The sequence below is a fragment of the Mus musculus genome, chromosome 11, assembly GCF_000001635.26.
Source record: "Mus musculus strain C57BL/6J chromosome 11, GRCm38.p6 C57BL/6J".
In the NCBI taxonomy this organism is placed as follows: Eukaryota; Metazoa; Chordata; class Mammalia; order Rodentia; family Muridae; genus Mus; species Mus musculus.
Genome location: NC_000077.6, coordinates 57,271,438 through 57,293,804, shown reverse-complemented (window position 1 = coordinate 57,293,804; position 22,367 = coordinate 57,271,438). Strand labels below are relative to the sequence as shown.

The 22,367-nt window shown below is 45.1% G+C and overlaps 1 protein-coding gene across 6 annotated transcripts in view; it reads right to left on the bottom strand.

Moving 5' to 3' along the window:
- The window catches only part of Gria1 (glutamate receptor, ionotropic, AMPA1 (alpha 1)), a 318,674-nt gene that overhangs the window by 36,440 nt on the left and 259,867 nt on the right, over positions 1–22,367 (bottom strand). For all 6 annotated transcript variants that reach the window (XR_388348.2, NM_008165.4, NM_001113325.2 and 3 more), the window contains exons 12-13: positions 10,097–10,295; positions 4,310–4,557 (exon numbers count right to left, since the gene is read on the bottom strand). Coding sequence is in view for 5 of the 6 variants with exons in the window: in NM_008165.4 (NP_032191.2) it covers positions 4,310–4,557; positions 10,097–10,295 (447 nt within the window). In the remaining variant the exon portion in view is untranslated. The remainder of the gene's footprint in view (positions 1–4,309; positions 4,558–10,096; positions 10,296–22,367) is intronic.

Here is a 22,367-nt window from a genome sequence, read left to right as displayed (position 1 = left end):
CCATGCTATGTATACGTGGGTTCTGAGAATTAAACAAGGCTCCCTAGGTTTCTACAACAAGCACTTCACTGACCACGCTACAGCCATATCCCCTAGACACCAGTTTTTTGATCTTGAGAGGCAGAAACTCACAGTCTATCTTGGAGCAATGTGTGGCAGGCTGGAAGAGAAGGTCACTAGTGGGCAGAGGCACCGTATTTTGCAGAACAAATGGTGGTGGCATTAGGCATGTAGAACATCTGCCTGGATGGGCTCTTATGGCTCCACCTTTGATGGAATGGTGAGAAACTCACACCCATATTCTGAGCATACAGAATCACATTTACATCATGAACTTTAAGCGCTTTCCGGTCTTGTGAGTGACTTAACAGTTTTCAAAACAATTGTGAGGGTTCAGAGGACAAGGCCTTCCCTTTCATTTGCCCTGGTTTCTGCTTGCCTACAGAGTGGTTTCCTAGGAAGTAGCTGGAGCAGGCAAACACGCATCTCTCGGGTTTGAACCTTCTTGGGAAAACAGTCTCTCCAATTTTGGGTGTGTGAGGCAGAGATATAGTGGGAACTAGCTGCCGTGTATATACATATACTCTTAGCTGCTAAACAATGATTCTTTCCCCTTTTTGCTTATGAGTGCAGTACGTGTACATGTGTGTGTGCAAGTTTGATGGGGAGACAGAAACATGCAGGTCTATGTGCCTGTGTGTGCACAGGTCTGGAGCTGATGTCAGGCGTCTTCCTCCATTGCTCTCACTTTATTTACTCAGGCAAGGTCTCTAGCTGAACCTGAGCCTAATCAACTTTAGCTAGTAGAGGTAGTCAGTTTGTCTAGAAAACCCCCCACCTCTCCCTGAGTGTTGGGGTTATAGGTGGCTGCTGCATTGCCTGGCTTTTATGTGGGTTTCTGGGATCTAATCTTTATTCTACAGGCTTGCACTGAAACACTTAAATTTGGTGATCCAGGCGCCAACATTGACCCCTTCTAGCACAGATAAGAAGATAATCTCCATAGACAGCATGGAGATTTCCCAAGCAGAAGTGCTGGACCCTCTTCTGACAGCTTTACTCTTGTGAAGTTTGGTCAGGAGTCACATGATCCATGGCTATCATCATGTGCTCCAGAGGAAGGAGGACAGGGAGAGGTCAGGGTAGGTGCTCCCCTGCAGTGGGAATTCCTCATGTGCAGGTGGGTCTTTGGGCTTCTGTAACTGAAGATGAATGCATTTATTATTTTCCATTTTTATTTTTGTGGTTGAATGCATACCCATGTAAATTTATGCCGTGTGTGATCTGGCAGCTTCTGGCCTCTGAGCATCCTGTAACCACATCCTTTGGGTTTCTCCCTCCCTTTGTCTTGTTCTCATTCTCAAACCACCACAGCTCCATCTTTTACAGAGATATAAACCAAAGAAGTAGGCCTTTCTTTACTGCAGCTCCTGATTCCTGGTGTTGACCCTGGCAAGAGTCTTTGAGTGTCGAAAGTGCACCACAGGTATGCAAAGCAAAGGCACCTGCTACCTTTAAGCCAGGGTCTGTCATCACGTTCCGCTCTCAGACTGCCCAGTGGCTGTTCTAGACTCCAAAATCTTTATTTTTATTCCTCGAGTTGATGGTTATCATTTGGCCTCAGTCTAGCACCTGCTTTTGACAGAGGCATCCATCATCTACCCTGGAGCTGCTTTTGAGTAAGTCACAGCTTGGAGCTCTGAGTCAGACAGCCTGGCCTCCACCCTTGTACGCACCTGCTGTCTATTTTCTCGAATCTGGACTTTTGTAACATAGGGCTAATGACAGTGCCTAGGGGTGAAATGAGATCGTGTTCATGCTACGGCAGAGTTTGTCGCTATAGTGGAATGGCATTGCAATGTAGAGTATTCAAATTTTAGGTCCCTGTCACCATAACTTCTGATGTTTTTCAGGCTGTCTTCTTATGCCAAGTGCCTGTGTTAGTGCCTGTTTCAGCCCTCTGTTGATGGACAGGCCACAGCACCTCTTTGTGCCTTGTTGTCAGTTGATGGCCTTGACCATAAAGCCATGAGACAACCACTGTTTTTTCTTGAGCCCATGACGTCTGATTCTTTACTCTACATCTTTCTAGGCTGATGGTCTGTAAGTTCTGGGAATAAAGGTCATTTCCTCAACAAGCATTACTGCCTGGATCTCATTTAAAGTCTGCCTAAACTTACAGAGAGTCTTGTGAGTTTTTCAGGGTGATGGAGCCTGGGTGCTGACTACCAGGTCAAGAGTGGTCCCTTCACTGAGGTTGGAGACAGTTATGTCTAAATCCTCGCTGCCAACTTTATTGTTTGGACTTCTGGAGAATTACTTAAAATTCTTTTTTGTTTTTTGTTTGTTTGTTTTTTGTTTTTTGTTGTTGTTTTGTTTTTTCAAGACAGGGTTTTTCTGTATAGCCCTGGCTGTCCTGGAACTCACTCTGTATACCAGGCTGGCCTCAAACTCTGAAATCCGCCTGCCTCTGCCTCCCAAGTGCTGGGATTAAAGGTATGGGCCACCACTGCCCGGCTTTAAAATTCTAGAAAGCCTTTTATTGGCATCTGAATAAAGACTAAAATCTTTTTACAAAACCCTGTTCAGCCTCGTGTTCCAAGCTTAGCCTGTCTCCTGCCCTGTCTCTTCCTTGTGTTACAATTTCTTGCATTAGTGTCTTCCAGCAGGTTGTTCTTCATCTGTACTGCTCGCTAAAACTTTAAAATCTCTCTGTCCCTGTCTCTGCCTGTGTGCCTGATCTTTAATGAGTGTCTCGTTTCTAAAGAATGTCTCTGATGTCTTGCTTGTATTGCTGACTCCAGAGTATACGGGATGTTGTGTAATCTACAACTCTGTCCTGCTTAGGGTAGTCCCAGCATCATTAGCTTCTGTTTTTCACTTTGGTCTTGATTTTTTTTCCCCTCCATTTTGGCCCTGGAGAGTTCCTAACTTGCATTTAAAAGGATGGTTGTTACATCCTATCCACCATACCCACATGTCTTACAGTGACAATTTGGTTCTATCTTGTTACTGGAAATAGATGTCCTCGAGGGCCACTTTTGTAGACTATCCTAGTACCTTTCATGATAATTATTAAAACATTAAGCAATTATAAGCTGTTGAATGGCTGCCTCCTCTTGCAAGCGTGTAGTTACACGGGAAGGGTGCCTTGTTCAGAACAGTGGTGCCAGCTGCCATGCCAGTGCCTGGGATAATGACAGAACACAGTGCCATTTCCATTAATGAATGAACCAAGGCAGAGTGGCTGTGGCTGTCATGTGAAGCAGTCCCTCTGCATCCTTTCTCAGCCTTTATTAACCCTTCTTGCTCTTTCTAAAATGGGATCCTTTATCTTTTATGTAGAGTTTCCTTCTTTGCTCACCTTTTATTTTTATTATTATTTTTAAAGACAGGGTCTCTTTGCATAGCCTTGGCTGGCCTGCCACATGGTATGTAGAACAGGCTGGCTTTGAACTCACAGGGGGTCCTCCTATCTCTGCCTCTTAAATGCTCAACTTTGGTTTATGTCATTTAGACTCACAATGTTCTTGACTTCAGGAGGACTGGGGTGTCAATCCCATCTGTACAGGTGAGAAAATCTAGGGGCTGGGGTGATCGAGTGTCTTCACTTCTGCAGGATAGTAGCAAATTCTAGAATTAACTCTGTATTAGCCCATCTGATTTTAAGTATGAAGGACTTACTCTTATCTATTTAGAAAGAATAGCAAAGCTTCTTTATGTGAACATAATATTGATTTTGCCTCTTTCTGATCAACCCACTTTTGCTAAAAATGCCTGTGTCAAGGTAGTTCCACAGGCTGTGTTGACTCGGACCTCTTTACCAGGAGGTACTTTGATTTGAGCATTTCTTAAGGCTCAGACAGCCGTGCTTTTCATTTGGACAATGTGTTTCTACTTTTGAGAGACACATTACAAACCATTTCCTGTCAGAGTCCAAAAAGCTGGAGAACCCTGTTCATGGCTGAGTTGGATGCAAGGTCTCTAGCAAGGGATGGAGTGTCACAGATCACAAGACAGAAGCACGGGATTCATCAACACCCAACACTTAAGGAGTGAGGTGGAAAGCGGGGGCATGGGGAGGGACACACAGTGGGTAACGTCAAAGCAAGCTGAGGCCCCCAGGCCGGTTTCCAACCTCAGGGTTGAAGGTCACAGGTGGCTGGAATCTTCCAGGCCCACAGGCATTTCAGAAGATCTCTTCCTGGAGGCTCGCATTATGCATGGGGGCCTGTGGTAAATGCAGCAGCTTCGGTCCTGAGAGAGGGAGGGCAGAGGGAGCACGAAGGAAGCAGATCTGGGTACTTACCTCAGGGCGGACCCCTTGGGTGTTGCAATGCCATAGCCTTTGGAATCCAAGTTACCTCCCACTTTCATGGTGTCACAGGGCTTGCGTTGCTCAATGTACTCATTCATGGTGGACTCCAGGAGGTAGGCATATTTGCCTTTAGACTTTCTCACTCTGATCATGCCCTCCTCTGTGGTCCGAACAAACACAGACGGTTCTGCAGACTTCATGTATGTCCACATCTTCTCAAACACAGCGATTTTAGACCTCTGGCAGGGGACAGGAACGAAACCAGGGTTAAGCCATGGCAGTGCTTGAATTGGGGTCGGCACACGCATCAGGGAAGAGCTGAGTGGAGCTTGATCACACATTCATGAGCCAGATCAGCTTAGGAAGAAACAAATTATGAGTGATTGCAAAATAAGAGCCTCTAATTAGTACCAGTAGGTTCCAAGGTACAAATATCTTGTAAATACAGAATGAGCAGAGTATCTCAGAATCATTTAATTACTTCTGAGCAATTATACTCCTAAATGGGAGAAAGATAAGCAACTGGGTCCCTGTCTTATCTTTAAAAGACATTGTAGATCTGTCTGTAGTTCAATAGAGATGCATGTATACTGCCCCAAAGCAGAGGGCTGAATATCAGAAGGATTTGACTTCACTAAATACTGTAAATTTAAAAAAAATAAAAAAATAAACAATAGCAGCAACAACAAAACCCCCTTTTGATCATGTACTGCTAAGTTCTAGTAATTCCCTATTATGAGGCCTGTCCCCCAAACATCACTGTCTGATAGAGCATATAGTATGTGTGATGGGTAGAATGAGAATTGTCTTCCGAAGGCTCTGGGATTTGAATAATTGGTCTCTAGTTGGTGGTACTGTTTGGGAAGGTTTAGGAGGTGTGGCCTTGATGGAGGAGGTGCGTCACTGGGTACAGGCTCTGCGAGCTTAAAGCCTCCTAAAACTTCCAATTCACTCTCTGTGCTTTGTGTGTCTCTGTGCTTTGAGGATGGGAGCTCCCAGCTTCCTGCTCTGGTTACCATGCCTGCTTGCTGCCAGGCCTCCCCACATTGATGAACTCCTATCCCTCTAGAATTGTAAACCCAGATAAATCCTTCCTCCTATACATTGTCTTGGTCATGGTGTTTTATCACAGTGACAGAAAAGTTATGAATACAACCCGAGACCTGACATTTCCTTACATTTTTAAAGGTCTCCAAACTGGGGGAGCTAGCTCAGTTGGTGAAGTGCTGCTTGCTTTGCAAGCATAGGTCTGAGTTCATATCCCTCGCTGGTACCCACATTAAGAAAAGTTTTCCTAGTATAGCAGGGTCTGGAATCCCAGTGCTGGGTAGGCAAAGGCAGGAGAGTTTCTGAGGCTTGCTAGCCAGTCATTCTTGCTAGTCACAGAGCTCCAGGTTTGGTGAGAGACTCTGTCTCAAAAAGTAAGGTGGAAAAATGATTGAGGAAGACACCTGATTTTGAATTCTGTGTCTATGTGCATATGTGTGTACTTCTTCATGTACTTACATTCAAGTGCACACACACCCCACACACACACACACACATACACATACACACACACACACACACACCACACACACACACACACACACACACACACACACACACACACACACAGACACACACATTCCAAATTTGATGAACCTGTTTCTTCATCTATGAAAATAGCTCTGTCTTTTCTTTTTTTCTTGGGGGCTTTGCCTGGATTGTTTAATCCATTTGATACAGTATGAAAGATGGCTACATCTTTCTCTTCCCAAAGACCAGAACAAATCCCAAGTCAGCTCCAGGACAGTACTCCTTAATCTCTAGTGAACACTTATGCCCTGAACCTATAAAAATGTAGACCGCCCCTGCAGTAAACCTAGAGCTTTTTGATCTACCAGGGTCCCAAGGGTCCCGATTTATGAGGCTCAGCATTTGTCAGTGAGATTGATATCCCTGTAGGTCACAATTTCAGGGTCACTCTGTGTATAGGCTGGCTACTCTATGGAAACTGAAAGTTATCACTTCTTGGACACTGGGATCAACCTGTAGAAGCTACCGAGGCAGGAAGGTATCTTCTCTGTGGCTCCTTCTCAGACTCTAACTGAGGCTCTTATCAGGGTGAATAGTCCAGGATCCCAGACCAGCCCTCACACCTCACAATCTCACAAGAATTTTTTTTAAAAGGGAGTCTTTTTGCCAAGAGCATTTTAGGGGTATTGGAATCTGGCTTGTGATGGTCCTTTTCTCTTTGTGTGTGTTTTAAGGAAGATGAGGTGCTCGTCTGTCTTTATCTTCTAGAGCCTAGGGGTCAATATCTATGCCTTTCTCTATTGCTCTCTACCTTATATTTTGAGACAGGACACAAGGAAATACATCCATTCAGTCAGGACCGGATGATCTTGCAGGCACAAAACCAACAACACACTCAGCAGGACCATTGTAAGATGCAATTTGACCTGACAGGATGGCACAGTAGGGAACAGCCTGTGGACAGGCAGAGCAGAGAAACCCTGGGGCAGCAGTATGCAGAGAATCACCGCATCTTCTCCGCCATAGCCCCATAGCCCAGGCAGTGCTCACAGGTGCTCAGGGACCATCAGGACAATCAAATCTCCAGGAACTTAAGTGGAGTAGGAACAGCAGAGAAGCCTGGGGATATGCCAGTGTTTCTGTTCTGGACTCTATCCTGCAGTCCCCACCGCTTTTCACACGTCTTAATTAAACTGTTCATAGGGAATTAAATTCTCCCACGACTCTGGATGGTGCTGTCATGAAGACTGGGAACTGGGCTCTTCTGAGATCGGGTGAGGAATTTCATGCTTTGCTTTGCTTTCCCCCTTTGCTGCCCAGTGGGAGTGGAAGGTGACGTCTCCCTACCCACCAAAGTCTTGGTCAGTCACAGACATGCCAGGACTCGTGGGACGTCTCCTAGCAGTATCCTTTTGTAGGTAAAGAAACTGGGGTCTGTGATGTAGCAAGGAGAACTCTGCCATGATGCCCTGCATGGGAGAAACGCCCAAACTCCTGGTAGCACATCTGTGTTTTTTTCCTCTCTACCAACCGGCTTCCTCTATTATATCTTGCCAGCTACAGGAGCTTGGGCAAGTGACATAACCTTTCTGAGATTCACTGTTTCTCTTTGAACAGTGGTGTTAACAGTTCCCATGGACAGTGTTGCCATGGAGACAACACACAATCATAGGTAAATGCTAGCCCAGTGCCTTGCAGGAATAGAGTGCTTAGGTGGTGGGATTCCAATGAATATTTGTGTCTTTTTTGCTTTCAAGGTTACTTGAGTGCTGGGATGCTCAGTGCATGGCTTGCTTGGCACTTTATTGACAACAATCAGAGACTTTGACAAAGGGCCCTTGGAGACCTCTTCTCCACCTGTTCTATCTGCCTCAACACAAAGGCCTCATCACGTCCACTGGTCTTCATGCGTTCTCCCTGGTCTGATACTATTTAACTCTTCTCCGATATTTTTCTCCAATAGATCATCTTATTCATCAGGGGAACAGTGTCTGCTGTTAGGGTTACAGACTCAAGGAAATCAAATTGTCTATATGAACTGGCAGTGAGCTCAGAGAGCAGAGAAGCTCTCACCAAGTACACTTGGTGAGTGAGTGCAGGGTCTGGAATCCAAAAGCTCTGACTCAAGCCGGTGCATCACCAGCCCATGTTCTTTTTACCTTCATGTTCTTCCTCCTTGGAACTTGGCTGGGCCCCATCCCCCATGTTTCCTGGATCTTGAGCATGGTCACTGGATCCGCCAACAGATGAGATTTCCCTAGGTATATTCAAATTAACGGACCACATTCATCCCAGCTGGATGACTTAATTTGTACACAGCCTTATTTCTAGGGTAGGAAAGCCTCCAGCCTGGAGTGCTGCTTAGCAACTCATGCAGGGAACTGTTGCTCTACCTCCCAACAAACCTCACTTGCTTTCTCTTCTCAATCCTGTCATTCATTGTGGTCATGAGGCCATGAACTCAGAAACACTGGCTAGGGGTGACTTTGGTGGCCGTTGTGACAGTTCCTGGAAAGAAGCAGTCTGCAGAAGGCTGAAAGACTGACTAGACCGACTGTGATATAGAGATGTTGAAACACTGCAGGTTGAGAGCCTAATTACAATTGATTTCAGTCTAGCTTTAGCTTATTGAGTAGCCCATCTTTGTCCCTCATTTGTGTTAGACCCAGTATCCTGTCACTAAGGTACAAAGCTGGATCTAACAACAGATACATTTCCTTTAGAATGTATTAACAGAGGAACTCTAATTTTCCATAAACCAAAGGACTAAGATTGTCATCACATGACATGCGGGGACTATGATTGAAATTTCTCTGCTTTGCAGTAACTGTCTCCTTAATGTTTCCACCAATGCCTTTGAAAAGTGCCCCGACTCAAGAATTTCTTAGTTCTGTTACCACAAAAACTTCCATGTTAGAACATAAGGTTTGGGGTGATCAGGGACTGACTCACATTTGGCTCCAGAATTAACTATCTCTTATTCTTTTACGGGTAAGAGCTGTGTTTTTGTGTTGACACCGTCAAGTTTCTGAACCTAATACATGGAGTCCAGGAAGGCTCCTTTGCTCTCAGAGAAGCCATAATGAGAGGGAAAGCTAGAAGTACCAGGATTGAGCCTCATCCACTATTTCCTAAGTCATTCCTTACTCAATGACAGACTGTGGAGAGGGGATGGATTGTGTTTCCTGTCTTTTGTAGCACAGACTAGTATATGGTAGGATCTGAATCAGCCCTAAATGTAGAATTCCATTTTCCGGGGGTCTTTAGACAGCTGAGAAATGTTCCAAATATTAGATTTTTGTCTAGGGGCTGACCAAGCTATGGCCCCTACAGGAACCATTTCCTCATTCACAGCTGCTGTGAGGGAAAGGGCAAGCCCCACCCCAACCTGCCCGAGACTGTGGCTCTTTAAGAGTCCCCAGGTGTCTACTCCAGGGGAGTAGCGAGCACCCTAATTTTCATTTGTCCAAACCAGCTTATAGGTGCAGGCTACCAGATTCTAAGACATCAGGAGGCTACAGGTGGCACATTCTCTACCTGTAAGACAGAGATACACCTTTCCCACATGACCCCTACTCTCCTCCTCCTTCCCGGGTCCTCCCTCCCTTTTCCTTAGCTTCTTCCCACCGTTCCTCTTCCTCCACAATGTACTACCTCATCTGGGTTATGCATTAGCAAGATTTCTTCCTCCTTCCTTTAAAACTCAAGACAACCTGCCTTGCCACCTGGGAATCAGAGGTAGCCTGTCTCCAAGGAGTATGGGCCGTTTGTGTGTCACTTATCTGGCACAAGACCTCCCCTTTCCGAGTTCTATAAGAAGAACTTATAGGTCAAAAATTCTGCCTCAGGGACCTAAACTCTCCTCAGATCTTCCACCATGCTGTCTGTCTATGGCATTAATAGTTCTAATAATCTTTCACCCAAAAGGACAGTATACCTCAGTAGTCCTTTTGTGCCCCCGCCCCCCCAACCCAAGAGCTTTCACTGAGTTTCTCCGATTTGCATGAAGATAGGCAGTTATCTTGCTCCTTGCAATCTCACTATCTTATCTCATCCTAACTTATCTATCTATCTATCTATCTACCTACCTATCTATCTATCTATCTATCTATTTTGTGGTGGTTAGGAAGGAATGCAGAGCCTCCTGAGTACTTCCACCATGGAGCCACTCCCACCCAGCCCCCACACTCTTTAATGAAATGGGAAGTGTAATGGAGTGATTCCCTTCTGAGGAGGCCTTGGGATCAGGGATGCCCTCACCCTGAAGAACTCCTTAGTGGATCCTGCTTCCAATGTCCCATAAGCAATTTCCGTCTGCTTTGCCAGGTCCTCTGCACTCTCGATGGGAGACACCATCCTTTCCACAGTCAGGAAGGCAGCCAGGTTGGCTGTGTATGAGGAGATGATAATCAAAGTGAAGAACCACCAGACACCGCCGACGATGCGTCCAGACAGGGACCTGCAGGCCAAAGGAGAGTCAGGTCAGGGGAGAAGCAGGGAGCCAGCAGAGTTCTGCCAGCAGAAATGTCAAACATGATTGCACCCCGTACTCTGTAAGGAGGAAGTGAGAATTCAAACATTAGGGAGATGCCACGCTTCCTTCCTTGTCAGGATAAGGAACTGTGGTGTCTCTACCCCTTGGAGGATAATGTGCACAGGCAATTGTCACACTAGCTTTACATGGACAGACATGTCAGCAATGACACAGATGTGTCAGCACTTGTCCACAAGCATCTTAGACATGTGTAAGCACCCTTCAAATGTAGTCATACCTACATGGAATATTGGTACAAATGCAGCCATATAAATGCAACTACACACACACACACACACACACACACACACACACACTTGATGGACCTAGAAATAATAAACAGTAGCCATCTCTTTTTCTCATTATTGTCAAGGATCGTGCCATAGAAGGAGAGAGAAGGAAGACTGTATTGGGTATACACATAGAATGAGAGTAACTTTACTGTCGTCACTGTGGGGAAAGTCACTGTAGCAGAAATGGATTTAAAAAAAGAGGTTAAGCTGAGTGTGAAGGTGCACACCCATGGTCCTAGCTTTCTGGAAGTAGAGGTAGGGGGATTGGAAGTTTGCTGTCATCTTGGCCACACATTGAGTTTGAAGCCATTGGGCTATAGGAGATCTCTTTTCAACAAACACCACACGCTAACACATGCACACATCAAAAAGGAAAGAAAGGGGCTAATACAGGAGACCCTTTCATGTGCCCCAAATAATGAAGAGAAAGATGACGAGCAAGAGAGCCACAGTGGCTTCTCATTCTCTTGGGCTCCCCAATGACTCCATAGGGCAGTGTGGACTCTCCTCAGGGTGACTCTGGAACCCTCTGGGACACCCCACCATCTCTGTGCCTTTCTCTCCGTGATGAATGTACCTTCTGTGTGAGTACAAGCAAATCTTCCTCCCTTAAGCTGCCTTGGCACAGTAGGGAGAGTAAGCAACAGAGGGATGAAGTAGAAGAGTCCAGGCAGGAGAGTGGACTCTGGGCTGGGCAAAGTGTGTGGAACCCCATCTTCTCTTACTGTATGTACAACTTTGGACAAACCAATCAGTGTCTTTGTAAGCTACATGGTCATAACATGTTAGGGATGTGGCTTATCTGGAGGGCATTCTTCAGAAGCTAAAAGGTAAGCAATAGAATAGCCGATAGTCTAGTGCAGCACACAGTGGCATTTTGGAGAGTATGTGGACAGTTAGGGGGAGCACTGCCCAGGCTAGAGGTCAGGGGTGTTAGAACCTATGCCGGGGCCCTTCCAGAAAACCTGTTCTGAGGCTGAGCAGTGTGAAAATTTATTAGCAGCCATTGTCTTTTGATCCAGGAACTTCAGCTCCAAATCATCTCTGAGAAAGAGATGGATCTAGACTGCTCCTTCCTTTAAAAGCATGTCCTGTCGTCCCTGTGAGGCAGGAGACAGAAGAGACACTTCCTGGCCCCTTCATTCAGACAAGCTTAAGAGGTCACGGGGCGTGACTATTTCCCTTGTCTTTGATTTCAAACAGCTATTTTAAAAAAGGTCTGGGGAAGAGAGCTGTGAGGTCCTGGCTCCAAGAGTCTGACTCCGAATTGTGGGGAAGCAATGTCTATCTTGCCTCGTTTTTGACCTGAGCCCTCTACAAAGAGATGCTCAGAGCCAGGTTATGGACTCTGGTCAAATTCGCTGGTTCCACTGATGAAATAGCTGCATCCAAGATGTGAGTCTCTATGGGTAGTGGCAGCGATCATCAAATGCAAGCCAGTCCTCTGGAAGAGGTATAGTGAGTAATTCTAACTGTCCCAGCTGCTGGCCACTGCTGTAGCTCTCCAGTTGGGAGTGGCCCAGGGGTAGGATCTTGGGTTTAGTTAACGGCTCCAAGGACATCCCAAGTCTCTGCAGGCCAGTGCATGGGTCTATCATCTGCAGGGCTCTCATTCACAGAAGAATGTCACTTCCCATTAGAGTAGATTACACAAGTGTGGCATAACCACAGTTTGTAAAGCAATGGGTGAATATTAATAGATCCACTCACTCATTCATTTATTGTATGGTTTATTCTTTGAATTAGCTTGCTTTTCTGTTGTGATGAACACAATGACTCAAAGCAACTTGGGGAGGAAGTGTTTGCCACCATATCAGCTTCTTATATGAGTTCTGGAGATCAAATTTAAGCAATTATGCTTGGTTGGCAAGCCCTTTACCAAACTGAGCTATTTCTCCAGCCTTATATAGATCGTAGCTCCATATAGATCTTTTAAAACTAAAAACAGGTTCATGATCCTCCCTGACCCTATTTAAAACTAGTCATGGTTAGAAAATGAAATCTAAATATTTTTACCAAGGCTTGTGAGACACTTCCTGGCTGACCCAATTCTAAAAGCTTCCATTGGCACTTCCCCCATCATGATGTGTCCCAGCCTCCATGGGCTTTGTAGTTTTGAGAGCACAACAAAAATCTTTTTGTTATTTTTGTTATTAGAGGTGGAGTTATGTTTATGTGGCTGTCTTCTTTTTGGTTTGTTAAAAGAAGGTTATTTTCTTGCTATTTCTAGGGAGTAGTTTCCCTCCTTGTGTTGGAGTTTTCCATTTATTATCCTTTGAAGGGCTGGTTTTGTGGAAAGATAATGTGTAAATTTGTTTTTTTGTCATGTAATACCTTGGTTTCTCCATCTATGGTAATGGAGAGTTTTGCTGGGTATAGTAGCCTGGGCTGGCATTTGTGTTCTCTTAGGGTCTGTATGACATTTGCTCAGGATCTTCTAGCTTTCACAGTCTCTAGTGAGAAGTCTGGTGTAATTTTGATAGGTCTGCCTTTATATGTTACTTGACATTTTCCCCTTACTGCTTTTAATATTCTTTCTTTGTTTTGTGCATTTGGTGTTTTGATTATTATGTGACAAGAGGAATTTCTTTTCTGGTCCAATCTATTTGGAGTTCTGTAGGCTTCTTGTATGTCCTTCAATAGAGGAATGGATACAGAAATTATGGTACATTTACACAATGGAGTACTACTCAGCTATTAAAAACGATGAATTCATGAGGTTCTTAGGCAAGGCTGGAACTAGAAAATATCATCCTGAGTGAGGTAACCCAATCACAAAATAACTGACATGACAAGTACTCACTGATAAGTGGATATTAGCCCAGAAGTTCAGAATACCCAAGATACAATTCACAGACCTTATGAAACTCAAGAAGAAAGAAGACCACAGTGTAGATACTTCAGTCCTTCTTAGAAAGGGGATCAAAATACCCATTGGAGGAGATACAGAGACAAAGTTTGGAGCAGAAACTTAAGGAAAGGCACTCCAGAGACTGTCCCACCTGGGATCCATCCTTTATACAGCTACCAAACCCAGACACTTTTGTGGATGCCAAGTGCTTGCTGACAGGAGCCTGATATAGCTGTCTCCTTAGAGGCTCTGCCAGTGCCTGACAAATATAGAAGTGGAGGCTCACAGCCATTCATTGGACTGAGCACAGGGTCCCGAATGGAGGAGCTAGAGAAAGGATACAAGGAGCTGAAGGGGTTTGCAGCTCCATAGGAGGAACAACAATATGAACCAACCATTATTCCCAGAGTTCCCAGGGACTAAACCACCAACCAAAGAGTACACAAGGAGGGACTCAAGACTTCAGCTGCAAATGTAGCAGAGAATGGCCTTGTGGGGCATCAGTGAGAGGAGAGGCCCTTGGCCCTGTGAAGGCTTAATGCCCCAGTGTAGTGGAATGCTAGGACAGGGAAGTGGGAGTGGGTGGGTTAGTGAGCAGGGGGAGGGGGAATTGGATGGGGGGAGTTTTGGAGGGGAAACAAGGAAAGGGGATAAAATTTGAAATGCAATTAAAGAAAGTATCTAATAAAAAAATAAGAAAAAATCTCCCTACTGTTGTGGTTTGAATGAGCATGGTACTCATAGTCTCATATATTTGATGCTTGGGTCACCAGTTAGTTAGGAGAATTTCGGAATGTTTAGGAGGTATGTCTTTGGTGGAGTAGGTGTGTTACTGGTAGTGAGGTTAGAGGTTTTAAAAGCCTGTACCCCCCACCCTCCACACACTCACTTTATCCCTTCTCTCTCTTTCTCCTTCCTGCCTGTGGCTCAAGGGTCAATCTTTCTCCTGCTCCAAAACCATGCCTTGCTACCTTCTGCCATGTTCCCCACCATGATGGTCATGGGCTCTAACCATCTGCAACCCTGACCCCCAAATTAAATGCTTTCTTTTATAAGTTGCCTTGTACATGATGTCTATTCCCAGTCTCTAAGACACCCACCTCAGGGCATTTGCACCCAAGGATGCCCTTGACCAGGGATTTCCTTGAAATTGCCCCAAACTTGCCTCTGTAAACCTTTCTCTTGGGGTTTCTACTCTAACATCACCCACATTTACACACGCCCCCAGAAGAAGTGTCGTTTCTGCCTCTTGCTTCTCTCTCCTTGCTTTTTGTTGCTGTGCTTATTAAGGTTGAAGCGACACTTCTATAGTCACATAGGTTTTCTGACTCTGTGGCCATCTGTCTCCCTGTAGTGGTCTGTAAAGGTCTTATCCAAGTCACTTCTTGCTCTGTCCTCACTATGCAGCTTAGTGCCTGGCAGAGAGCCTATAATGGACAGATGAAAAATAACACATTTTCTTAAGACTATACAAAGACTTTTCCCTCAAGGGAACTGACTAATAGAAGAGTCAGGACCTATGCACAGAAACTCCTTTGGTAGCTCCATTATGGTAGAGTGTACAAGGGTCATTCATCACGTGCTAAAAAGACATGGGGTGGGGAAGATCATAGCTTACTAGGAAAAATCTTGAAAGGCGGCATGGTGTCACCTGACTGGGCCAGGGAGACAGCCAGCTTGTCTTAGCTAGATTCCTATTGTTGTAATAAAACATCATGACCAAAAGCAATGTGGGGAGGAAAGGGTTAATTTTATTTTATACTTCCTGATCATAGTCCAGCATCCAGAAAAGTTGGGCAGGAGCTGGAGACAGGAGTTGATGCAGAAGCCACGGAGGGGAATTGCTGCTTACAGCATGGCTCTTCGTGGCATGCTTTGCCTGCATTCCTAAGTAAACCAGAACCACCAGCTCGGAGGTGGCCCTACCCACAGTGATCTGTGTCCTCCCACATCAATCATCCATCAAGAGACGGAGCTGCGGGCCTTGTCTACGGGCCAGCCTGGTGGGGACATTTTCTCAGTTGCGCTTCCCTCTTCCAAAATGAGTCTAGCTTGTGATGGAGTTGACATTTAAAACTAGCCAGCACACTGGCTGTGAGCATTCAGCATCGGAGAGGCATTTCCTGAAGTGGGAACAACCCGTGAAGGCAGGGAAGGAATGTGAACAAGTGGCCATTGGGGCCCCACAAAGCACCCCGCACCATGCCTAACGGGGGGGGGGGGGAGGGGAGGAGCATGCAAAGAACAATTGTTTCTATTTCTTCAATCCCTATCCTCTGCATGGCAAAATTGCCGCACCAGAAATTTGAGGTTGAGAAAGACGAAGTACTTGAAGTTACAAAGCCAGTGATTAAGCTCACGGGGGACCCGGAGGACCCAAGATCTGACTGACATCAGGGCGTGACTCCACCTGTGTTGAAATTGGACTCTGCCGAGACCTCCCACCCCCTCATCTTCTCAAGGCTGACCATAGGCCCTGCCTACCCCTCACCCCACAGTTCCTAGAAGAGAGTATTTGGCGTCACACTGCTGTAAAAACGAGGCTTCTTCCATATCTAATCTGGGCTCTATATACATAGGAGGATTTCTTTTATAGCTGCTGCTGGGCATCCCATAATAACAAAGCATATGGTTTTTCTGCATGTTGAGTGGCTGCCCCAAGCTCCTGATACTGCTGAGTCACTAGCTGATTAGCAGAGTCTAGGTGGGCTCTGAGGGCCTGGGACCTTCCCTCAGTTGGCCAGGTGTGAGCCTGTTTCTCATCAATGGCCCAAATGCCTGGCATTTGAAGTCTTTGAGGTTGAGAACATATTTAAATACAGTGTACTGTGGACTTTTTAAAAATAGTCCCTAACTCATGTGCAAACAGGAGGCAAATGAACAAGGCACACTTCTGCTTTAATTAACATGTCCTTCAGCACAGGACGCGTATTAGCAGTAGCTATTTCACTTAAAATAATCGATTGAAGGCATCCCATTTGTCAGGTACCATTTTACCACAACCGGTTCCCTGCACACTCAGCCCTTCCCTCTCACTTCTCCCCTGCTGAGCCAGCAGAAAAACCACCCTGTCAGGGCCAGGGTTCCTTTAACTCACCAGGAACCCTATTCATGCCTTCAAAGGGACACTCAGCCTGTCTGAGCATCTAAGATACTTAAGTGGGAGTTTGGAAGCTGTGAGGACCACCTGCTGTCCTGCCCTGTAGGAAATTCTGAGCAAGTCATTTTATATTTCTGAACCTTGTTTTAACTTTTGGTGAGATGGGGGTCATAGTGGGAGCTCCTAAAGGGGTTGTAAGGATGAGCTGCAGGCCAGAGGCAGGCCTGGGCCAGAGTAGACACCTCGAAGTGCGTATTGCTAGTACTCAAAATGAAAGATGGCATGGCATGGAAGCAAGGTTAGCAAAGGATGGTAAGTGAACCGTGCAAGGCATTTATTGATTAATTTTTGTCTTTTTTTAAAGACAGGGTCTCAGGTATCCCAGGCTGGCCTCTTATTCACGTTGTAGACCAAACTTGCCTTGAACTCCCCAGCTTTTTTGCTGGGGTCCTTTCCATATGCCGTGCTCTCCAGTGTGTGCTGCCACATCATATGAAGCTGATTATAAAGATGAGAATAGAATATATCCTTATTTAAAAGACCAACTTTCCAAGGAATTGTGGTGGGTGCCTGTAGTTCCAACTTCTTGGGAGGCTGAGGCAGGAGGACTGTTGGAGTCCACAAGTTCTAGGCTATAGTGTTCCGTGATACATGCCTGCATTCAGCTTGACATCAATACCATGGCCTCCCAGATGGAGGGGGGAACCTAGCTCAGGTCTGAAATAGAGTAGGCCATAACTCCTGAGTTGATCAGCAATAGAATTGATCCCATAAATAGTAACTGTATTCCAGCCTGGGCAACACAGTGATACTCATGTCTAAAAATTAAGCACAATGAAAGTCTAAGTTAGATACCATCTCAGTAGTTACAAAAATGGTATAGATTTCATACATGTGTCTGGGTCAGGATCTTTGTTTAAAAATAATTAAAATTTCCAAAAATTATGATTGTTTGTGTATATGTCATTTGCACGCAGGTGCCTGAAGAGGTCAGAAGAGGGAATCAGACCCCTGGGAGCTGGAGTTTCAAGCCGGTGTGAATTGCCCAGAAAGGAACTGATCTTAAGGCCTCTGCCAGAGCCACAAATGCTCTTAAGGGCTGAGCCATTTCTCCAGCCCCAAGTGAGCTTGTGGCAATTCTGTAAGACCTAGAAAACCAAACACAGTGGTCAAAAGTCTGGAGTGTTGGATCATAAGATCTGGGTTCAGATACCAGCTTCCTTCTTTCTAGTTGTGGGAGCCCAAGAAGTTAATCTTACCTCTTGGATCCTCAAGCCTCCATCTGTTGTAAGAACATGAATGGTTTGGGTCAACCATTCAATAATGGATTTTTTAAATTCACTAACTTGGTGGATGATGGGGAATCTGGCGGGGTAGAGGAAAACTAGTGAATAAAAGGCTCTCCAAGTGGGTAATATGAGGGATGACAGATCATGTTAGTTAGTGTTAACTGCCATCTTGACACAATCTAGATTCACCTTGGAAAGGGATCTCGGTGAGGGATTGTTTAGATTAGGGTAGGTGCTAGCCTTCCAAGGGAAGAATTTCCTTAACTGAGTGAATTGATATGCCAAGACCTGCCCACTGAGGGTGGCACCATTGCCTAGGCAGGGGCATTGTGGACTGTGTCAGATGGAGACAGTGAGTTAAGCATCAGCATGCATCGCATCCCTTGCCCTCTGCTTCTTGACAGTGGATGCAATAGAACCAGGGGTCTCAAGCACCTGGCACTGCGGCTTCTCTGCACTGCAACTTGTGACTGTGTGCTGGACTAAACCCTTGCTTCTTTAAGATGTTCTATCAAGATTATTTTAATCTCAGCAACTGGAGAAGAAACAAAGGCAGAGAGGAAGTTTGGGGAATAGTCTAGAAGTGTGAATAGTTTGGGAGCATCTATTTTAGACAGTGAACAACACAGCCTGGAGGAAAATGGGTCCTGAGGCAGGAAAAGGCTTCATATGATTGAAATGGTAGGTACCACAGGACCAGTTTGGAGAGCAAACAGCAGGTTCTAGACCGGGCAGAGCCCTGAGCCCAGGTGTAGACCCCTCTGAGAGGCCCTTCTCTTGAAGACTGCCTTCCCAGAGACTCCATGCATACTTCTCATTTCTAGGAAACTCTTGCACTGGTCACAAGTCCCTTCCTGTTCTTCTCAGCTTCACTTGTGATCACACCCAACCATGAAGCCATTAAAAGGGTTTAGATTCCTTTATCATCCGCTACAACCCAACACAGTCCCAATATCTGTTGAAGGAACAGGAAACCTCGCATGCAGTTTGTCCCGCTTTCCTGAGCTATCTATAGAAGAAAAGAAGTAAGTGCTTGGTCTATGACTCAATAGGCTCATCGCAAAGCTTTAGAAGACTATTTTGGAAGAAGTGATAATTCAGATGCATCTCCAAACCTCCCATGGTTATAAAATCCTGCTCCTTCAGATATCTTTGCAAAGTGATTGTCAGGGAGCACATTATGTATGATACAAAGTTAAGACAATAAAGTTTGTTTCTTTAAATTCACTGTAAAAACCTGAAGTTCCCACACATTCTGACAGTTCCCCGCCATTGGTGAATCACTGTCAAATCTTCCCATTTCTTCCTCAAGAGATCCCATCAAGCACAGCTTCCCTCTTGACAATATCAAGGCTGAAGACCAGTTGGACTTCGGTCTTGCCCTAGGCTGTACATTGTGAGGAACAGGCTCCAAAGAGGCTTCCTTCCAGTGTTCAGGAGATTGAGGGGGTGGAGACTTCCTCCTAAACCTCAGGAGATGAGGGTCTTCTACATCTTTCTGAAGAAGGCAGAGAATACTGTTTTCATCAGGCCCCAGTGCTTGGCATCCATCTCTACCATTCATCTCCTTTTCTGTGCTCTCTGCATCCAAGAACATGGGTTAGTCCCTTTCCATGTGCACAGGAGATGAGCCAGGCAGCGTTGTAAGCTGGCCTCTGTCCTGTGCTTACTCAAGGCTGTGCTCAGTTACAAAGGGGAGCTTACCTATGGGACAGTGCTGATCTTCACTCATCAGCTGAACTTAAGCTGATGATCTTACCTAGTGGGCCTGCTCCAGGCATGGAGTTCATCAAAAGAATATTCTTCAGTAGGAGACAGAAGCTGGAGAGATTGAAAGTGTGTATACTATGGCTGGAGTCAGGGATAGTTTCTATCATCAAGATGCAACTGTGTGAGTCCCCAGCTGAGAACCAAGTCACAGCATGCTGGCTCTGATTCCAGAATTGGGACCTACTATGTTAATATGCTGAGTTAATACTTTACAACACAGAGGTAGGCACAATAAACCCCTGTCAATCATACAGCAGAGACTGTCCTGGGGTGGGGCCAAGCCTTGCCTCCCTTCTCAGCACCCTAGTCACCTCCACCTTCCTCCTCCTTCATCTGTACTCTTAATCTTCCATCTTGTTTCTTGACAGATGTTCTCAAGCGATTTTTCTCAGCTTCAAATTCTGCCTCAGAAGGTGTCTACTCCAGAAGCTTCTCCCAGTTTCTCCATCAGGACTATCTCTACAAGTGCCAAAGCTTTACCAGTGCTTTTGTTAGATATTACATTTACCTAAACTCCAGGCCACGTGAGAGAGCTTCTTCTCTTTTATTAAAGCATATATGCTGTGATATGTCAAGGTGTAATAAAAGACAAACACAAATCCTTAAATCTTGGCTTAAAAATCAATAAATTTTTAAAAAATATTAATTTTTAAGATATAATTGCTTGATGTCAGTCTTCCATTTCCTCTTTCCAACTCTTCCCATAATCCCATCCTCTGCTCTCTCTCAAATTCATAGCTGCTATTTCTTTAATTGCTTTAAAAAGTTTTAAAGGTTTGTCTCGCTTTTCTTACGTGTTTGTGTGTGGGTATGTGCAGCTAAGTGTAGAGCCCAGAGAGGCTGGAAGGGGTGTCAGACTTCCTGGGACTCAAGCTAGAGTCAGTTTTGAGCCACTCCATATGAATGCTGGAAGCCAAACTTAGGTCCTCTGCGAAAGTAATACGTGCTCTTAACGGATGTGCCTTCTCTCTAGCCTCTTCCTTACTAAAATTTATTTTTGTGAGACTATTTCACATGAGATTTACTTGTGGAACACAATTTTAAGTGTGCAATATATCGACATTGCTTGTTTATATGAGGTTGTAAAAAGGAGCTCATAGCTTATCCATCTGGCTTGACTGGAAGTCGACACCCAGTGATGACACCTGGGATGGAGAGATAGCTCAGCAGTTAAGAACGCTTACTGTTTTTCCAGAGGAAAGGGTTTTAGTTCCCAGCACCCACATGACACAGGGCAGTTCACAACCATCAGTAGGTATGCATGTTGGTCACAGACATTCACACAGGCAAAACACTCATACACAGAAAATAAAAAGAATAAATGTAAACCAGAATATATCTACACATTTCTTTTTCACTCCACATGAATGTCCATGATGGTTAATCACAATTGTTAACTTGATTGGCTCTAGAATCACTTGGAAGATGAGCTGGGCATATGGCGATGTCCTTAGGAGATTATCTGATTAGTTTAATTTAGGTGGGAAGTACCCATCATGAGTAGCTCCCTTCCCTGTGCTAGAATCCTGGACAATATCAAAAGGAGAAGCTGAATTAAACATTAGCATTCAGTGCTTTCTGCTTTCTGATTGTGGAAGCAGTGTGACCAGATACCTCTGTAACTTCCCCACCATGATTGAATTGAACCTCAATGGGCCCAAATCAACTATTTCTCCTGTGAATTCTGCCAAGGTATTTTATTGTAGTAATAGGGAAAACAGCCAAGACACTGACATTCATTCCTCCAGTCTGTGAATTTGACTTTTCCAAAGATATTATTTGATATTTGCACTTTGCCTGGTTTAATTTCATTTGGCAATGTCCCCAGGGTTCCCCCTTGATGCCACAGAGACTTTTGAAGGCTAAAAGGCACTCCTGTGAGCATGCAGACAAGATGTGCTTATCCACTCATTGATCAATGTACGTTTTGGTTATTCCCACATCTTAGCTATTACAGTTGGTGTTACAGTAGACATAGAGGTTCGGGCATCTCTCCAGTTCCTGAGAATACTCTGGGATAAGTACCGAGCACTGGATTGCTGCCTTGCACGGCAGTTCTCTGAGTTCGTGACGACTCTTTATACTTGTCTCCATAGGCTCTGTGTCACTGTTCGTTCTCACTAAGTCTACAAGAATGCCATGTTCCTCACTGTCTGCACAGAACATGCCTTTCGGTACACTTCCTACTCTTGTCAAGTGTCTGTGATGGGTGGGTGCATTGGGGAACTTAGAGAAGCCCACATCTGAAACATTCCCTGCTTCCCAGCTGATCTTCTGTCTTTCCGAATCTTCCTCTATTGCATGCTGCTGCCTGCCTGATTCTGCTAACAGCCTGGCATGTAGCAAGCTCTGTTCAGTCCCACACTGGTGCTTTCAGTCTGTGCTACGCCTAGGTCTGCTTCCAGCCCTCCGTTCCACCTCCTCCCCATCTGTGACTACCCTCTCTGCACTGCACAAGTAGATCCCAAGTAACTAGAAAAAGAATGGATTCTTTTAAGTTTGACTCCTCTGAAGTTCCTAAGGTTAGGCACTCAGCAAATATTTTTGGGTTTGCACACAAAACTGAAAACTGCAGGTGCCAAACTCTCTCTGCTTATATTCCACATGCATTCCCCAAACAGCAGTGTCATTAGGAATTGGCATGGTTTGCTAGTTTATTACAGGCAGCATTAGCTCACTATTAGTATATTTACA